General features: G+C 37.5%; 1 protein-coding gene across 4 annotated transcripts in view; it reads right to left on the bottom strand.

Annotated features, from left to right (window-relative positions):
• Positions 1–19,395, bottom strand: part of LRMDA (leucine rich melanocyte differentiation associated) — a 641,685-nt gene that overhangs the window by 263,652 nt on the left and 358,638 nt on the right. For all 4 annotated transcript variants that reach the window (XM_063163848.1, XM_063163845.1, XM_063163844.1 and 1 more), the window contains exon 3: positions 1,667–1,798. In XM_063163848.1, the coding sequence (XP_063019918.1) occupies positions 1,667–1,798 (132 nt within the window). The remainder of the gene's footprint in view (positions 1–1,666; positions 1,799–19,395) is intronic.

Raw genomic sequence — 19,395 nt, 5'->3', positions numbered from 1 at the left:
AGTTTTTAGATTAAATTAAAAAAAATCCCAGGACACATAAAATCCTTCTTATCATGTTATCATTGACTTTGAGAGCTTACTCACTTGACAATACTATTCTAGTCTATCTGTGGGACCAGCAGAAACTCTTAAAAGATTACTACTGACAGGATAACTTTATTCCCCTCTCATTTTGTTCACTGAGTTAGCATTCAGTACCTTTCCCCTCTTTTTGGAAAGTGTGAAACTCCTCCAGAAACCACATAGGACAAATATACTTATGTATAGGTATGTGCTTTTTTGGTCTTATGGCCACATGCACACTTCACGGTTTGTAAGCGGCATCACCAAAACAAAAATGTTCTTGTACATTCTTTACGAGTTTAGATTTTACCATTGCAGCAAATGACAAAACAATAAAACCAGTTACTCAAATCCAACCCATAATACCCTGTATTAACCATAAATCTAGCCAAATACCTAGTACAGTAATGATTGTTACTGTTCAAGAGACACTCTTGGCCAATTTCCATGGCTCCAAGAAAGAAAGTTACTCTGCTGATTTTTATTTATTTATAGAGTCAAAAATAAGTGCAGAAATGGTAGAATCTGCAGTTATTTTTATTCCTCTCAGTAGGAGGATTTTGCTTTAGTAGGAGGTAAATTGCTCTCAGTTTACATTGTCTATAATAAAAGCCTGCAGTTGAGCAGTCTTGTCCTCACACTGCAATTACAAGGCCAGGGCTTTAGCAGGCTGTGCTCTAAGACTCTGCAGGCCTCCCTTGGCCTTCTGGCCACAGTTTGATCACCCTTCACTTTTGCAAAATCATACATTACATGTATGATGTAATCGTCAAATCTCCAGATGGGTCAAAGTCTGAGAAAATTATGGAATAATCGAGACTACGCGCATAGACTTTCCAGATAATTAGTTTTTACAGACCATTATCCGTAAGCCTACAGACTACGGGCTCTGATTCAGCAGAGTATTTAGACCAATGTTGACATATTTATTCTTAATAAACAGAAATAGGCTCTAACTTTAGGCATATGGAGAAGTGACTGATTGGTTACAACTGGACTTAGCAATACATGAAAAGACTTTACTATATTAAGACCTTGATTTGAAAAGCATTTTATGTGAATTTATACAGAACTGGAATACCAAGAAGAGAGTGACATGCTTTTACAGCTGCAGTTGCATAACAGCTAGTCAATTGCGCATATTACCGGTTTCATGAAAATAGAGAAAATCATTAAAATTATTATGTGTGTTTAATTAATTTTATCTTACTTTACTTTAATGCTTTAAGAGCTATTTAAAGTATTAAAACCTGAGAGCGTTTCACTGCACGCTCTATTCCACTAGAGGTCAGCCTGCAACAGAACCCCAAGCAAACACGGGAACTGACTGCTGCACACGGGTAGCACTGACATTATTTTCTTTCCCTATTTTATCTATTAGAAAGATTTCTTCAGAGCCATAACTTAGATCTCTCACTAAAATGGAGCAACAGGAAGATATAATGGTGCATTTCATTTATGAATGACCTGTAATAAATTACTATGAAGTATTCCAGGTGCCAAACGAGAGAAGGCTTTGTCGGCACATGAACTATATTTCACATACTTTAATTTGGCTGACACATAAAACTCATTTGACATTTTGCAGGTATTTCTTTGAAAGGATATTTGGTTCTTGTTGAGCGTTAAGGTATGGAGGTGGGGTAACCTGGGTAACAGAAGGTCATTTCCAAGTAGATTGTTGTCCAAGATCAGTTCTTCCAAGTAACTGAATGTTTTCAGTCCTTCTAGTGACCTGCAAACGACAAAGGCAACAGGAAAAATGATACTCCACTAAATCAGGGAGGCCATTATGAGCTGAAATAAATATTTTAACCTTCCCTTTCAGGAGTGGGAATAGTTTTGGTTTGGGCCTGTCAGAAGAGTGAATGACAAGCATTAGTGGCAAGGGGAGTGCTGGCACTGCAACACATCCTTCACATGCTGGCAGGATGAAGGATGCGGGTCACTTAGTGAGTAGCCAGGATCCAAAACAAAAGGCTTCAGATATGGGGCCTGCAGGATGAATTTGTCAATGTCTTGTGCCTTCAGGCACCCAGCCTCGCCTGACCCTAACCTCCATTCCCAAGATAAATAACTCTGTCACAGTTCACCTTCATTCCCTGGACACAAATTTAAGTTGTCATCCATCATTTCTGCCAAGAAATATCATACCCTGCTAACAATAATAAATACAACTTCAAGTATCGTTTCTTAGTAGTTACCTTACATGCAATATTAGGAAATGTAGAAAGAATTTTTGCCCCTTTTTATTAACCTCTTAATTAGCTTCTTGAGTTCATGCAAACAAAATAAAATGTTCTCTACAAAATAAAATGCAGAATTACTCCTGACAGAAAAGGCATTTGCTTTCTTCCTTCTTGGAACTTACTGTCCCACTGTCAAGCCACAGGTCCCATTGCAGAGAGCAGCTTTAAAAAGGAGCATTTGACAACATGTAGTGTTGATAGGTAGTGAAGATGATTGCTTGTAAATAAACGAAGTTCTGGAAGCATTCATTCCTCTCACAGCAAAGTACCAAAAAAACCCCCCAAAAAACTAAAAAATCAACATTTCATTACCTTGTTAAGGCATCTATTCCAAGCCTGATTCTTAATGCTTGCTCATTCCAACAGTAAAAAACTCCCTACATATTAATCAACTAAGACACACGATATACAAAGCATGGGCACAGGCGCGCATTCACAGCTCATTCACCTACCAGACACCTAAAGATATGCTGAGATTGCATGACTTGACAGCTGATCTACTATGCCTACCAGTGGGAAGATCATCACTGTATCTCCTGGCTGTTTTACAGAATGTGATGAATAAGGGAGATGCAGGTTATACTATTTATTCAGCTTCCAATGACATTTATACTGAGGGGATTTCCACACTCTCCCCCAGTTTTTGGCAAATATCGAAGTACAGCCAAGGTCCCTGTTAGAATGTTCCACAGACACAATTACTGGAGGAAAACACATTATTAGAAAAGGCAATTTAACATTCATCTGTGCAATGAAAACAAGATACTGCTTTTGTAGCTAGAACCTACAGACCACTTATAGATCACACTAAGACAGCTCAAGCATCCAAAGAAACCAAGTGTGTGACCTTTACACTGGGTACTGCACGCTGAACTACAAATATTCAAGTAACGCTTTTGCAACACTGCAATAGTGTATTTCAGTCCAAGGATTTCAAAGTCTCTTGACTTGAAAGGGAGGGGAAACTATCAATTATGCCATTTTGATGCTCAGCAGCTGGACCTGAAAAAATTTGCCACCTATACCCTATGGCATTCCTGTATCGTTACAGTGCATTGATACTACAATTTCTGAAGCTGAAAAAGTAAAGGCGTCTGTATTACATTTTACTGAAATAATCACCACAGTAACAATCACATGTTTTTCATGTGCCTTTAACAAAGAGTTTTGGGAAAAAACCTCAATTCAGCCTACATAAATTGTTCTCCAATAAAAGCTGTGCTAGCATGCTGCACTGAGCTAGCTGTTTCAGCAAAAGGTCACAACAGACTTGGTTTTGCCAAAGTCAAGATTCGAGGAGAAAGCAGCAAACATCTTAGACAGTGCTTTCCACCAAGTACCTTTAAAAGGCAAAACAACTCAGAGGAAGTAGCAGTGAGTCTATCAAGCTGTTATGAGTTTTCATTTCAGTTTGACAAACCTAGTTTAGCAAATTCCCCTTAAATACTCTTCATTATATAAATAGTGGATTATTTCCAAACCTCACATTTCAATGTATGACTTTGACTTGCCAAAAGAGTTCAGAGAAGGCCACCTCCTTGTCAGCACCACAGAGCCTTATGGGATGTTAATAGGTCCTTTGTGAAAAAACACTGCTTGGGCTCTGGTCAGTGTCAGCATCAAAATACACATTGTTCTTGAGTTATGTTATGCAAATATAATACTCTTATCATGAGAATCAGCAAATGGTTGGCAACTGGCAAGGAGAAGAAAGCGCACATCCAAAACTGCTGCAGGGGAGGCATAAAACAAAATGACAAGCCATGAAGTGGGACAAAAGGCTTTGAAACACTAGAGGGAGTTGCCTATTGAGACAGCCTTTCTTTCACAACCCTGGGCTGAACACAAGGGTACTAGTTTCATAGATAGGCAGAGAAAATTGTGCGCAAATCTCCTTACACCTGTCTGGTTTTGGTAATTTTTGCCATGTAATGTTATTAGCTGCTCAGTTAAAAAGGAGCCATGTTACACAGGGGGTTGCTTATAATTGCTGTTTTCATGTCATCAGAGCAGTGTGCACTTGGTGATTTAATCACCTAAATTCAGAGTCCAGGGAGATGGGAGGGGTTGCCACAGTACAGAGAGAGGGTGTAGCCATTAATATAAATTTACAGCCATATGTTGTTTTGCTATTAATGGAATTTTATTTTTCATCTTAAACTTCTGTTTAAGGAAAAAAAAAAGCACCAAAACAAAAATGGTAAGACATGGCAAAGAAATGAAAAAGGAAAAAAGGTGTTTGCCATCATTCAGTGTTGCTACCTACTGAATTCTATGCAACAGTCTCTACCATCATAATATATTAGGAAATACTGCCCAGCAGTACTCCAAAGTGTAAAAGTTTTAAGTACAATCCACACAACTGGTTTTATGGTATAAGCTTCAGCAAGTCCCATAACTTCCATGAGCCTCAATTTCCCATCTGCAGATGGGGGATAAGAAAGGATTGCAATTGTAAATTGGCACGGAGAAAGTATTTTTGAGACTCTGAGACAGAAATCAGTACAAAATACTGTCATTTTTATTTTTAATGAGGTTGAGCAAGTAATAATAATGTACTCCAAGTATTTCCTTATGAGCCCATTACAAAAGAGGAGAGGAATGCCTATATATACACAACAGAGGAAGAAGAGCACAAGCAACCTAAGAGACGAGGATAAAAAGAGGGAAATCCCCTAAGAAAGAGAACCAGTCTAAAGTTAAATCTGTACTGTTTTCTCATAGTTCACAGCATAAAAAATTTCTCCCTATGTTAGTATACTAAAACAAACGCACAATCTCACCACAACAATGCAACCAGCACTGAAGGGCTGGTGGCAAGTAGCTGTTTCCCTTACTTTCAAAAGGCTAATAAACATCACTAAGGTGGATTGCATGTTGCTTGTCCCTGCTCTAATGTCATGAAAGCTGCCCATTATCTCACCCACAGGTACCGTCTCAGTTACCTCATTGCAGGGCTCACACTCTGCTCCCAGAGGAGAGCAAGTGTTGCCAAGAGATTTCCACTGCAATTTTCAAAGTCACATCAAACCGACAAAACATCACAACGTATTCAGTGCCGCCTCATTCAAACAGAAAAAACTTTAAGTTTCCACTGTAATTAACCCTATCCTCGTTAAGATAATTATGATCAAGCTCCCTGTCACAGCTAATATCACAGCATCATTGCCTATGGCTCACGCTTTGCCCTCATTAGCTTACAAAAACACTGCGCTAAACAGGAAACTGACTCCCTCTGCAAAACGACTTAAGATGCTCTGTAAGTAGACAGTAAATAATCCTTTAGAATATAAAGGTCTCAGAAATGTCTTTTTATACAAAAAGACATTTGGCTAATCAGTATGATTTCTTCCAGCTTTCTTTTCCATAATTCATTCATGGTTTATAACAAAGTTTTAATCATAAAGGAATGTCATGACAGAGATTTTATTTTTTTTAATGTATGTGTATGCATGGTAATTGTCAACTACACTATTTTCATGTGATCCCTCTGGCCTGACAGGGATTTGGTTACAATGAAAGTAAAGAGCAACTCTTCATTTTGGTAATATTTGACAATGAAAATATGAGATTTCATAAATGAAAAAAAGCAGAAGACTTACAAACAACAGACAAAACTTGGTACTCTGCAGTTGTCCTTGTTCAGAAAAACAAGCTGCTCAGAAGCATATGCTACAAAAGAAGAGTTGCTCACATTTTATCCCACCCCTTCATTAATAAGACAGCTGCCTCATACCTAATTGACTTTTTCCTCCTGTTTAACAGGAAAAGAGAGAGCAGTTAACAATATGCAAATGAGAGAGTTTGGGTTTAGCCTTGAAATTGATTTGCACTTTGTTGACAGGAGATAGCCATTAGCAGAAGTTAAAGATGGAGCTGTTACAAAACAAGAGCTTTTTAAAATACCTTTTCCTTACCTTCAATGTTTTAACAGATTACAGGAAAGCAGAATCAACATGAGAACTCAAGTACTAGATAATTTCAGTATTTAAATAGAAATGGAATTTCTATTTCTCCAGCACCTGCCAGCCAAGGACTACAAAGCATTTTTTTTGCAAAACATTAATGAATTACTTTTCAAAAACCTGCTGAGCTTAAAATTCCATTTTGTAGTAAAGCAGAGAGAGGTTAAGTGACTAACAGAAGGTGACCTCCAGCAATTTTCCCAGAGACAAGAAATAACACCCAGAACTCCTGACTTCTAGAGTCCTTTGACTTAACCTCACCAAAACATAACAAAGCACAATAAAAAAGGGGGATATATATATATATATATATATATATATATAGATAGATAGATAGATAGAGAAGAAAAATAAATCAGGTGGAGAAAATACAAGTAAAGCATCAAAAAATGGCCTCTACAGTATTCAAGAATAAAAGAATTTTTTTTTGCCAATCTCCTTAGTGATTTTACAATTTCCTGCACGATAACAGAACCAAAAAGAAAACTGAGTGAAGTATTTAATGGACAGTTCTGACATGACTTCTGGACCAAAACAGAACACAAACACACACAACAAAGCACCCAAGTGACAGTAAAGAGCCTCCAAGATCCAAAATCTGTAAAGCAATAAATGCTTTGTTTTGTCTAATATCAGAAGAAATGTTAGTATTTTGCAGACTATCTAGAGGTAGCATTTTGCATCGCTTCCATTTTTCTGTTGGTAGACGGAAAATATCTGCAAGCAACTATTTGGGTAAAACTTGAGGCACAGCTGTGAATATGATCAGCAAAAGAGAAATTAAAAGAGATTAACAAGCACCATAATTAAATACCTGTGAAAAAGAGATCTCCAAAAGAAAAGATTAAACTTCTCTTATGAATTGGACATACAATAAGTATCTTTTCAAATAATGGTCATTCTTGACTTTTTCTAGACATAAAGAAAATAAATAGCATTCCCTTAATTTTCCCCTTTTCTCATACCCTGAAGCATACAAAACTATGTGAGACACTGTTACCAATAAAGCCTGGGATGAAAACATTTTTCACAACAATCTTAACCCAGAGTGATATAAGCACATTGAAATGTTGGGAATTCACAAAAACTCAGAACCTTCATCTGCTCTTTTATAGTCTTGTTCTAAGTCTTACACAGCAAATTCTATTGTCTAAAAAAGGAAGCCAAACTTCTAAACCCTTAGAAGCCACCACCCACCTCCAAGAAAACCCAAACAAAACTAGACCAAATAAACAGACAAAATAGGTGAGGTCTCCTGAATTCTAGATGTTACATTTACAATATTTCACAAACATTCCTACCAATTATAAAACAGAAATGTAGATATTTCTTGAGAGAGGGATTTTGCTAATAAGCAGCAGTTCCTCAAATGATGGCATTGTCTGAAAAGAAATAATGCAGATTCATCTCATCCATCTGTAGAAGCCCAGTTACTTTCAACTCCTTACAGGCAGCAAGAAAAGATGGGCACTCCCAGAAGGTGAATCAGACCTTCAGGTGAGGCTCAATGAAGCACATCTGTTTGGGAAGGATGAACAGAGCCTATCTGTCAGAAATCTTACAACGAAATTAAAGGAAACTGCAACATTGAGGTAAAAAACTGTAAGAGCCACATCCTGTAGGAGTCCTTATTTACCTGGTGAAATAAACTTCAAATCCCAATTACAGCTTTCAGGGGCTCACCAAAACATATTACAGTCAACCATTCAGTTGTTCAACCACCATTCTCTCACACCTAGACTCTACTAAAATTAAAAAAAAAAAAAAAAAAAAAAAAAAAAAAACACAAACAGCAACAACCACCAAAATGCAAAAAAACCATCAATAAAACAAACAACCAAACCAACCAAGCAAAAGAGATAAGTTAGCAACCAAACTGACTGTGGTGGGGTTCCATTTCTTTTCTAATGAATCTCTTAAAGTTTCGGATTTCACTATGTGTATTTAATGCACAAACTCAAGAGAATATCCCATTAACACAGCTCAAACTTTATCCTTCATGTTAGGTTGCTTTTTGCTTTAGTTTTTTTATATTACATCTTTGGGACTAAATATGCCAAGATTTTATTTTATACTACTGTTACAATTTTGTTTAAATTTAAATAAAATTACAATCAGTGTACTACAGCATGTGAGAAGGCAGTTGTCAGATAAGCTATATAAAATATTACAAAATAATATAAAATGGATCGGAAAATACGTTCTTCATCATCTAGTCATCAAACAAGTATCCTATAAGAAAATACAGTTTGCAAAATAGTGCAAAAAATTACCAAGCAGAGAGAAAGTGACTGTATATTTTCATAGTTTATCAATGGGCATTCTGGAGAAAACACCACTAATAGTTCATTTATGCATCACTTGCCTAAAATTCCTAAGTACAGACTTAAACATCCTTCTGCTAAAAATTATTACAACTGTTTGATGAAGAATAGCAATGAGTTAAGAGAAAAACTTGAATGAAAGATTATTTCTTTGTCTTTTTCCCCAGTCTTAACATGGAATTCAATCCTAATAAAACAAATGGCATTAAAAAATCCTAATAAAACAAATGGCATCTAAAAAATAAAGGCAACACTACCATTTCCTGAACTTGAAAGAATTCAATGAAGTATTAGTGATTAAAAATAGCAAAATAATAGCGACAGTTTACAAAATGTTTAAAAAACAAACAATCTGTTTAAAAAAGCAAACAAACAAAAAATCCCACAAAGAGCTAAAACCCTGTAATGTGTTTATTCTTAAAAGCTCCTCTCAGCTCCATGTGCCAAGTGGAGAACCTATTTATAAACCCCTAAAAACCAGTATTATAATGGAAATATGAGCAAATTCAAGTGCAAAGGCAGTGCCATAATGAAAGCTTTAGTGTATCTTGGATCAATCTGTCACTCTGCAATTCAGATAGTAACTTAACTCCCCTTTTTCCACAGAGAGCGGGGGAGTAGAGTGAGTAGAGTAAAGCCCATTTTGACTACCAGAGTTCAGTGGGAAGGGGGAAAAGAAAAGTAATTTTTCTCCCATCTTCCACAACAACCAAGGCTGAGGATTGACAAGCAAATTGACGCACTGCTCAGAGGGCAAAAGATAAATGTTTGATGAATTGGCCATTGCTGGAGGAGTGATGGGCTTCATATGTGCATAATGGACTAGCTGCCGTTCAATTCAGATTGCCTGCCAAGATAAGAAACCATAATGAATGGACCAAGCACAGCCTGTGCCATAAGAATGTATAATCTGACTAGTTTTAATAAACTTAATAAAAAAGATGAAGCAGAGAGAGGCAAAGGGACTGGCCTTTGTGACCAGCTATAAGAGGTGAGGACGACTAATAGACTGCTCAAGCATGATAGCAGAGAATTGTTAATGGACATAATACTGAATCCCTCGATGTTAAAAAATGTCTTTAGAACAACTTAAAGACAGGGATCTACATAGGTGCGTACCACAGACACTGCAGTACCTGTTAATCATCGTATGACTGCCATTTATTTATCATTTCCTTCTGCTACCTACCCTGCTTTGTCTCCATTCCCTCCTTTATCCTCTGTGCATGGTATCTTAGTCTGTACCCAGATCTGCACCACACACCAACAGTTTTTACCAAAAACTCCTCAGGAGCAAAATAACTCTATAATGATAACAAGACAGAATTCAGGCCCCATTTCCTACAGAAAGGTTTTGACCACACAGCTACATCACTAACTTTCACTGCCAGTGGAGAAACATCTTTCACCATCATAAGTGCTCACACTTGCTATAACTTCATTTGCTTTTGCAAACTATGTTTCCACTAAAGATGAGAAATTTGACAGTACTGTTACAGCAAAAACAGTTACCAAAACCTTTTCAGCACAGACAAGACTGTTGCCAGAAATAGCCATTTTCATCTGGGATTTGCTGTGTTGGATACTGTTCCCCATCTGTACCCATAGCCTCTAAATTCTGACCTCTAAATTCAGCCCATCAGCACTATGAAAAGACATTAAAAACAAAACAAAACTCTGATAATATCTTACTGTATATGGGTATATAACAGTCTGGCAAGCACCACCACTTTCATGCTGAGTAATAAATAGACACAGGGCCATTTTTGATTTTCTTTTCTTGTTATTTAGTCACATGAATGTCTCTCTTGCTGAAGTGTACCAGACATTAAGTCCTGAATCTATGGAAATGCTAAAGGAGTCAATAAGAGAAAAACCAGCTCTAACTTTTAAAGCAGTGGGATTATACCAACAATCTATTTCTTTCTTAAGAATCAAAGGGTGAAACACGTCTTTGTGTGTGCATATAACACACAGTACTAGGTCAAGCAGAACTGTTTCACCCTATAGGTAGAAAAAAAAAATGAGAGCATTGCAGAAAGATTCTCTTGATTAAGGAAAGCTAAAACACCTCTTGTACAGAATAACAGCACTGTTACTCATGTTTGTTCTCCTACTTTTGCTTTTTTCCTCTGATGATGAAAAATAAATAAGGAAACAAAATACTCTGCTTGGGTAAATATTGGGATTACCACCCTCTTGATGACAGAATGCAGCCCGTGTCATAATTTAAACAGAAATTATTATATGCAAGACAGACATCTGGAATTTCAGTATAAATTTTATCCAACTGCAAACGGAAAGTAACTCATTATCAAGCAGCTCAGAAGGCTCACACTACTGAAGGAAATAAAGTTTTATGACAAGAGGATCTCTCCTCTCTCTCCCCGTGAGTGAGAAAGTGAGTGCAAGAATAAGACAGAAAGGGAAGGCTCAGGAGTGCTGGGTGAATTATAGACTGCCTCTCAAGATTCACAGCTCTTCGTGGTAGGAGGTTAATATTCTCACATGTCATTAGGTCTGCTGGCTCTACTGATGGCTCATTGAATCAGGCAGCAAATTATTTCCTCATGCTGCAGAGGACACCACACTTCAAAGGGAAGGAGCCAGGGTCAAGACGGCTCTCCAGTTCGATTAATGAGTTGGGATCAGCAGAGGTTGCCTGTAGGTAAGAATGTGACTGAAGCTTTTGACAAAGCTGACTTTTTGAACAGGACTTGACCCAGGCCCCTTACTCCCCTCCCCACCAAACCTTATTTCCAACATTTGCCTCTGACTGACCTGCTCAGGCCTGTTGGGATGGTTTTGACCTCCTCAGTCTTTGTTACCAGACACAGGAGCTGTCTGCCTACATTTGATGTGTCTCTCCCCAAAGGCCACATCAGCTAATCCAGGCTCATCAGAATACTTCAGAACAGTACAGCAAAATAAGATAGAGTAGATTCATTTCAGATTTTTAATCTGAAGGAGGAGAGGACAACTAAAAGGTATTTCCACATTCAGTAATATTAAGAAAGATTTCTCAATGGTGTTAAATGCAATTAAGAAAAACACAAAGATTACTAGAACATACTGGAAGTATTTATGACTTAAATACTCAAATCATGGAAAAGCAGAAAATGTGCTGCTTACAGGGTTCTGCTGACTAAGAATATTCCTACCAAATAATGCATTATACGGAATATTCCTCTTAAAAGTTTTTATTTTTATTGCCATAGTAGCAAGAGATTAAAGACAATTAAAACTTAATAGCCACTGCATTCATCTCTTTCTAAACACTCAGTCTTCTTTCTCTGAAATACGTGAATGCATATTTAAATAGATTTAATAAAGCACTGAAATGAGATTAATTGCATTAATGTTTTGGGGGTTTTCTTTTTAATAAGATCTACTTAAACTGCACCCTTTCTCAAACAAATATGAGTAACTGAATCTCTCTTGGTGAGCTTCCAAAAATCACATATCTTCTGATGATTTAAATGAGAGCATTCTACATTACACCAACAAAATTGTTCACGCATGCTTCTCGTTTGTTACATATTTTAAAATTTTGTTTGAGAATAATTTACACATTTATGTTTCTGAAGCAAGGACCTAGGTTATTCTTCAATATTTATATTAATCACAGTGCATCATTTAATATCCTCTTCCTAAACACTTTGCTCATCAGTATCTTTAATGCACAAGGCCTTAGTGCCCTAAAAAGGTAACTTTAGGTACTTTAGTAACAATTTACAAAATTTAAATTTTGGTGTTCAGTTTGAACATCTTTTAACGATGTCTAAGTGCAAGGCAAATTTTCACCTTTACTATTCCGTGTTTCTTCTGCACTCAAACACCTGTTTGTAACAGATTTCCTTACCATAACAGACATTTCAGTCCCAAAAGCCAGCAAAGAGATTATTAGACCGATAAAACTTAGGGTAAAAGCATACAAGGTCTATGCATGACTGAGCCAATTTAGATGAACTAGTATCCTTTCAGGGAGACTACCTTGTGCTAGACAGCAAATCTTCCACTTGGATGTGCTTTACTCTAAAGTGCAAGTACACACAAGCAAGAGACAGCTTTTTCTTCTGCTTATGCCTGCACAATCTCCAGTGAATTGTACATTATGCAAGTGGAAGTTTGCAACACCAGAAAAGCTGTTAGAGGGGAAACACTTTTTTTATGGGCTTGTTTAAACAAAGTAACTGTGTTACTGGGTCTGTCATCACTGTTAACATTATATCCTGTTTCATCTGTTTCTAGAAAGCCAGCAGCATACCACAGATCATTTGTGAAGTGCGTGCTTGTGCCTTGTGTAACACTGAGCAAGGAGCTATGAATGCCACAGAGGAGGACAAGTCCAGCAGAAGTGGGATCTAAGTGGCCAGTTTGACTTGCCAGGGAAAAAGAAGAAATAGTTGTGTTCAAGGAAAGGAGGAGCCACTCAGTTGACAGAAAACAGAGAATCCCCAACAGTTTCCAAACATGATCACCTCAGTTTCTGGTTTCTGACAGCACTAAATCAGAAGGGACTGTGGGATTAAGATCAATTGCCAAGACCTGGACCTGAAGGGGAACCTGCTGGAATTCAAGCAAGGAATCCTAGAGAAGATGGATTCAACAAGGGAAAGGTGATCTGCTAAGTACATGCAAAGACCAAGTTTCGTATTTGCCCTTGTTTCCATTCATAAAACGAAAAGCTTTCAGTTAAGTCTTACCAAATAGAACTTTGTTTTACTTTCAGGCATGTGTGGCGTTTCAAGGAAATGTAGTACCAGTTACTATGGTACAGTGTTTCTCAAGAGGTAAAAAAAAAAAGATCTAAATAAAGACAAAAAGAACAATAAGTCCCATACCTAACTCAAGATGAATTAGAAGGTCCAGCTGCAATGAGTACTGCTCTATACCAACTTGGATAGAGTCCACCTGGGAAACTGTCAGGGCAATTATAGAGTTTGGGAAGGAACTTGTAAACTCATAAATCATTCTTGCAAAGAGCAGAAAGCAAGGAAACACCCCATGGCTTTTGGGAATTGTTACCACACACTACACTCAGTCAAGCACTTTTGCATGGTAAGTGCTCAGTACTAATTGTTTGAACAACTTTTTTGTGTTATCGGGCTTATGGCAATCCTGCAAAAATTTTGATATATAAGTCCAAACTTAGAGATAAGCGTGTTCTTATGTCTTTTTGATTTTCAAAATACTTCCATATAATCTGTTAATTCAATCTGGTTTAACTGGGGGGTTTTGCCCCAACACCTCCTGGAGAAACAGAAAACCACCTTGGGTCCTCCTGAGCAGCTTCGCCAGGACAGTCACCTGCCGTGACAAGGATGGAGCAACCTGACAGGAAAAAGCCACTCCCAAAAATACAGGCTTGTGTTACTCCCCTACACTGATCTGGAAAGAAACCCAAGACTCAGTCCAGGTGTTTTTCCATGCCCTAGGATGAGATTCAAAGCAAGCTCCTCCTTTAAGCATGGTTAAGGCAACAGACACTCCACAGATTAGGAAAAGGCAAGCAAAAGGAAACCATTGAGTGTTGTTTCCTTTGCAGCCCTAATACCTGGGTTTTCATGGAATCATGCATACACTAATGTTGGAAAAGACCTCCAAGATCATCAAGTCCTACCTTTGAAAATGTTGCTTCATGCTTTCCTGTCATGCCAATACATACAAAACCTACCAAGGGACCAAAAGACTTCCATCAAAACAAACAATGTTTTAAAATGAACACTGCTTTCTACCACATCAGCATAAAGACATCCACCATAAAAACCTGATGCTGAAGTAATTTAACATGATAAAAAACATTTAAAAACCAGTGTATAACTTAATAAAGTATGTAGTTCAAAGTTCATTTCAGACTTTAATTGCTGAATGAATAAATTTAAAGTTTTAATTGAGAATAGAGGCCTTACTATTTGTGTTGCCACTACCTCCAAATTTTTAGTCCAATTACCTGTGAAGACAAAACCATGACTGGCTGCAATTTACCATGCTTGAATCCACAAAGCATAAGTAATATAACCTTTAGTAAAAGTCCAATTACTTTAAAAAATATACGAAACTCCTACCAGTTCACTGTGTATAGATAACACCTGACTTCCTGAGCTAAATTATAAACCCGATGCCATTTCAAGAAGCATCTACCACCCCCTCAACACAAGGGCTGGGCTTGGCAGTGTAGAAGTGCTGGAAATTCCTGGACATAAATCTATCCAATTCATGACTACATTGCAGCCACCAGCCTCAGCCATATGCTCACTCTTTTGTCCATAGTGCAATTTGATGACAATTAGATTTCTGAGGGGCACATAATCTGCTCAAGCCACAAAAAAAAAGAAAGAAAGAAAAAAAAAAGAGTAATTTACCTCACACATGTGAACGCACATGGAGTGTTTTGAAAGAAAACAGAAGCGAAATATCACAGCAAGCATGCCCATAAAATATTCTTTACTGACGCAATTAGGCAGTTTGTTAAAAAAAAAAACAACAAAGCAAACAAACAAAAAACCCAAACAAACCCAAACCAACAAACAAGCAAAAAAAGAGAGAGGGCACTACTGGATTCCTGAGTGCCACCACAGTGGCCATCAGTGACCCACGGCCAGCCCCTCCCTGTTTGCAGCAACCACATCAAAGCACCTTTGCTGCCTCCTGGCCTTCTACAGAGCAGCTTCAGCCACTTAGGGAAAAAAAAAGAGCTAAGTAAAGGCTTGGACTTAAAACATTAAAAGAAATAAATTGAGAGGATTTTGTCTGGAAACCTTGTCTTGTCCTTACTGAAGGCTAAAATAAACTTAATTTTTGTTAAAATTAAAGCAAAAATTAAATCATCTTATTATGTAATTGGAACTAGGCCTCAGGCACTAGCAGTAAAGAAGGGATTAAGGCCTCCACCACCTGGGTTGTCATTCTCATGGGCCCCATTACCACCCCCTTATTCGTTTTTATAGCCAACAGATTAAAATGCGAGCGTCGCAATCTTTGATCTTTCACTTGCTGACACAAATCCTTTCAAGCTTCCAACGTTTTCTGCTGAGGTAATTAGTACTAATTAAAAGGTTTCCAACAGCCTTTGCTCTACTTTTTCCCTCCAAAGAAATTGCTTTTACAAGTGCCTTCCATCTTTGAAATGTATGCATCGTTCACTTTCTTCTTTATCTGACTCCCAGAGATCAAGTAGATTAGTGACTCCATTATTCCCCAAGACAAAGCCAAACAACAGGTTTTTACTATCTTCCTGACCTGTTGAGGTGCAGGGTTTATATTCAGAAACAAGTGCCTCTGCTTGTATTAAAAGACAGTCCAATTATGCATTAACAGACACAATGCGGGGGTTTCTACATTTAAGAATGGACATCATTTAAAGATGTTGTATTTTCTCAGAAGAGAGAGAGGCAACCGTTCACTAATCAAACTGACAAGTTGTAGGACTAACAACTGCTCTTCCTTTGTTTTTCTTTCTTTTTCTGTGTTTGTGTATCAGGCAAGATGCAAACAATTTCTTTCTCTTCCCCCCCTTACTCCATCCTTTCCTCTCCTTTCCACTCTATTCTCAAATTATAATTATTTATACAATTTGTTGCTTTTAAAAAAATCCAAAAAATTAAGTACCACCCTGAAAGATACGGAAAGCCCAGAAAATCCTGTCTGAAGAAGTTTTGGCTAGTATAATTAAGTAATGTGTCCTGCTACAGGCAAACCGATGGCTAGAAATGAAATTATGGACATTAGACCACTTTTTTACAGTACATCTAAAGTACTAATGAAGTGCCAGGACTAAAAAAATTAAAAGCTGCAGCCAAAAAAAAAAAGGAACAATACTTTGCATTGAGAAAGAGCTGTGTTTTGAATTTACAGGTTTTCAAATGATGCTTCAATCGACATGGGCTCTATATGGATCATTTTTCTTTATGAAAACCTGGAAGCTTTATGCCTGCTGTGATAAAAATAAATTACACTTCATGCAGCAAAAGTGCTATTCAAAAAAGAGGACAGTTCTCAGGCTCTTAAAGTTCTCACTTCCTATTGAAAATGACAGCAGCTCTCTCTCATGCTGCAGTATCTCTGGCACAATAGATCAGAAATCATACACAGAGCCACAAGATGCTGTGTAACTTATCATTACACACGCGGGGGTCCATTCTCCTCTCGCGATGCGAGCACTGGGCTCCTGCCGGCACTAATGGGAGCTGCACGTGCACAGCAAGGACAGGAACAAGCCCACACTGCATCCACTCTCCCAGCCCCAGCTAAGTTAGCAAAGTTTTAAATAGCCAGAAAGAGAAGTCAATAAATTGTCTCCTAATCATGCCAGTTCTTCTACTTTATTTTCACAACTATCCTACTATAGTAGTAATTTCTTTTTGCGTAACTTTCCTCAAGAGGATTTAAAAGCGCCACAATCTCATCAGTTCAGCTATATTATGGCCCTGTGAAGTAAGTTTTATCTGACATATCTTGCCCAAGGTCATATGGAAATTATATGACAGGGCCAGGAATTGCACTTTTCAGTATCCTGGTAGTTCCCTGTTTTAACCAGCAGGCCATACTCCTCCTCTATGCAATGCACAATAACCAACAGCTCTACAAGCAGGAGCATGGACTTGCCATTCCGTGATGAAAAGGTTTGGAATAGCCATTGGATTAGCCATTCCTCTGAAATAAAAAGAAGGGATTTTACAAACACAAACCTCAAAAAATTTTATGGATTCAAAATGCTAAATGAAGAAAGCAAAACCAAAACAATAGTCTGTGAATCACCTAAAGTAATAGCTTTAGTCTCTCTGCCTTGTTAAGACATGGCCACCATTGCCTTAAAATGTCAGGCAATCCCTGCAAAACCAATACAAGTTTGGGGCATACCATACTTCAGTTCTCAGCATACAGAAGAAGAATAGATTGTGTGGAAACCTCAACTAAACATGGGCAACTGTGTAAGCCCTGCAAAAATACATTAACACTGTCTCTACTAACAGAGCAACCTTTAGAAACAGCACAGCTTTTTCTACACTCAATATAACATATATTGAGTAGAGGATTTTAAGTTCACCAAATGTTAAATTGTCAGATTTCAATTAAATTTGGAATGATGAATTCTGAGGCTTTTTTAAGAAATTGAATTTGGGACCAGATCATCAAGAAAAAGAGAACCTAATTGAAAAAGTGAATATGTATGTATCTTTCCATATCCAAGACCATAATTTAATCATTAAAGAGAACATGATACTAATGTAACATGATAGAAGCAAACTGCCATATTCTCACCTATTACTAAAGTAGCATGTAACATTAAGGCAGAATCAACATTAACAACCCACTTCCTAAAGAGCCTTTGGGTCTTTTCATCTTATAAATTCTGAACTGTACAAGGAAAAAAATTTTACTAAAAATCAGACACACAAAAACCCCAAACACTTTGCTGAGAAAAGGCAGCTACAGAGAAGAGGTCTGTATGGAAAGAGAGTGCCTGACGTGTACAATCTATTGGCTAATATCTTTCATTTTATCAGAGACACTCTCATGGACAAAGCTGCACATTATCTCCACAATGTGCAAACAAATTAGGCTTACTTTGAAATTATAAGCTCCCAATTTATTATGTTTCTTCTTTCACTTGACCTTTTCTTGTTTATTCCTGCTTTTGCATGTACAAATTGCTTTCATATTCATGAGAGATTCTTTCTTTAAAATTAACAGCAAAAATTATCTCATGAACCAAAAATTTGAGACCAAACTTTAGGGAAAAGGAAATCCATAATAATGAAACTCACAAAAAAATTACATGCTGGCAGCGCAGTAGGCAAAGTTGACACACATATCATAGCAAAAGTAAGAAAACGAGTGTCATGTTTAATGCTTCAGAGACTGCACAAATGAAGCCATCTCAATATTTACTGAGGAGATCAAAAAGTAAAATGAAAAAATAGACGGTTTTTTGGTGAACAAAATTTGCTTGGCTACATTACAGGTTTTATATATCTTGGTATCTAAGCTGGCCCATGGTTATCAGAACAGGAGAGAAAAGGGACAAAAAGGGCAGTATCTTCCCTAGGTATTCAGTTGTGCCTCTTCCCAGACTGCACACAGTTGCTGTTGCCTTAGGGTTTCATTATTCATCTGCTACAGGATGCAAGGACCATGAGCAGCTGGCCTTTTAACATGTAGGAGAAAGGGAGGGAAAGGCTTCCCATGCAAGGGACCGGTTTGGGGTACTTATAATATACCTTTAATATTCATTGAGGCGGGGGGAGAGGGAGTGATATATTATATATACTATACCATCTTTTCCCTCCTTCTCCCCCAACCCCAAAGGGTAAAAAAAATGCATCAATAACCTTCAAATCTGCTCTGCTCTCTCAGTAGACTGGGCATGCATTGAAAAACCTGTAAAGAAACATTTCAATTTGAAGTTTCCAAGAGGTAATTATAAACAAGAGAAAGAGAAAAATATTTTTGAAATTATGAAAAATACCCTGACAGTGACTCCCTTAGACTCACATTTAGCCCTTGAAAAATATTCTGCCAAAGGGTGCATTTTGACAGGGAAAAGATGAAGAGTGGAGAGAAGAGGCAGCAGTCTGTCATAATTGATGACACTGCAATGCAAGCTGTAGTCAAGACTGAATATTTACAAAATTCATTCAGGGTGAGATTTTTAAAAGGGGAAAAAATCAACAGCAGACAAAGATGGACCCAACCTTTTGAAAACATAGTGGGACTACAACAGACAGTGCAATACAGTCGAAATAACCACACCGCACATGCAAAACAATTCAAGGGTCATTTTCATAATTC

This window comes from Melospiza melodia, chromosome 9 (genome assembly GCF_035770615.1).
Source record: "Melospiza melodia melodia isolate bMelMel2 chromosome 9, bMelMel2.pri, whole genome shotgun sequence".
Taxonomy (NCBI): domain Eukaryota; kingdom Metazoa; phylum Chordata; class Aves; order Passeriformes; family Passerellidae; genus Melospiza; species Melospiza melodia.
This window is presented reverse-complemented; position numbering and strand designations above follow the sequence as displayed.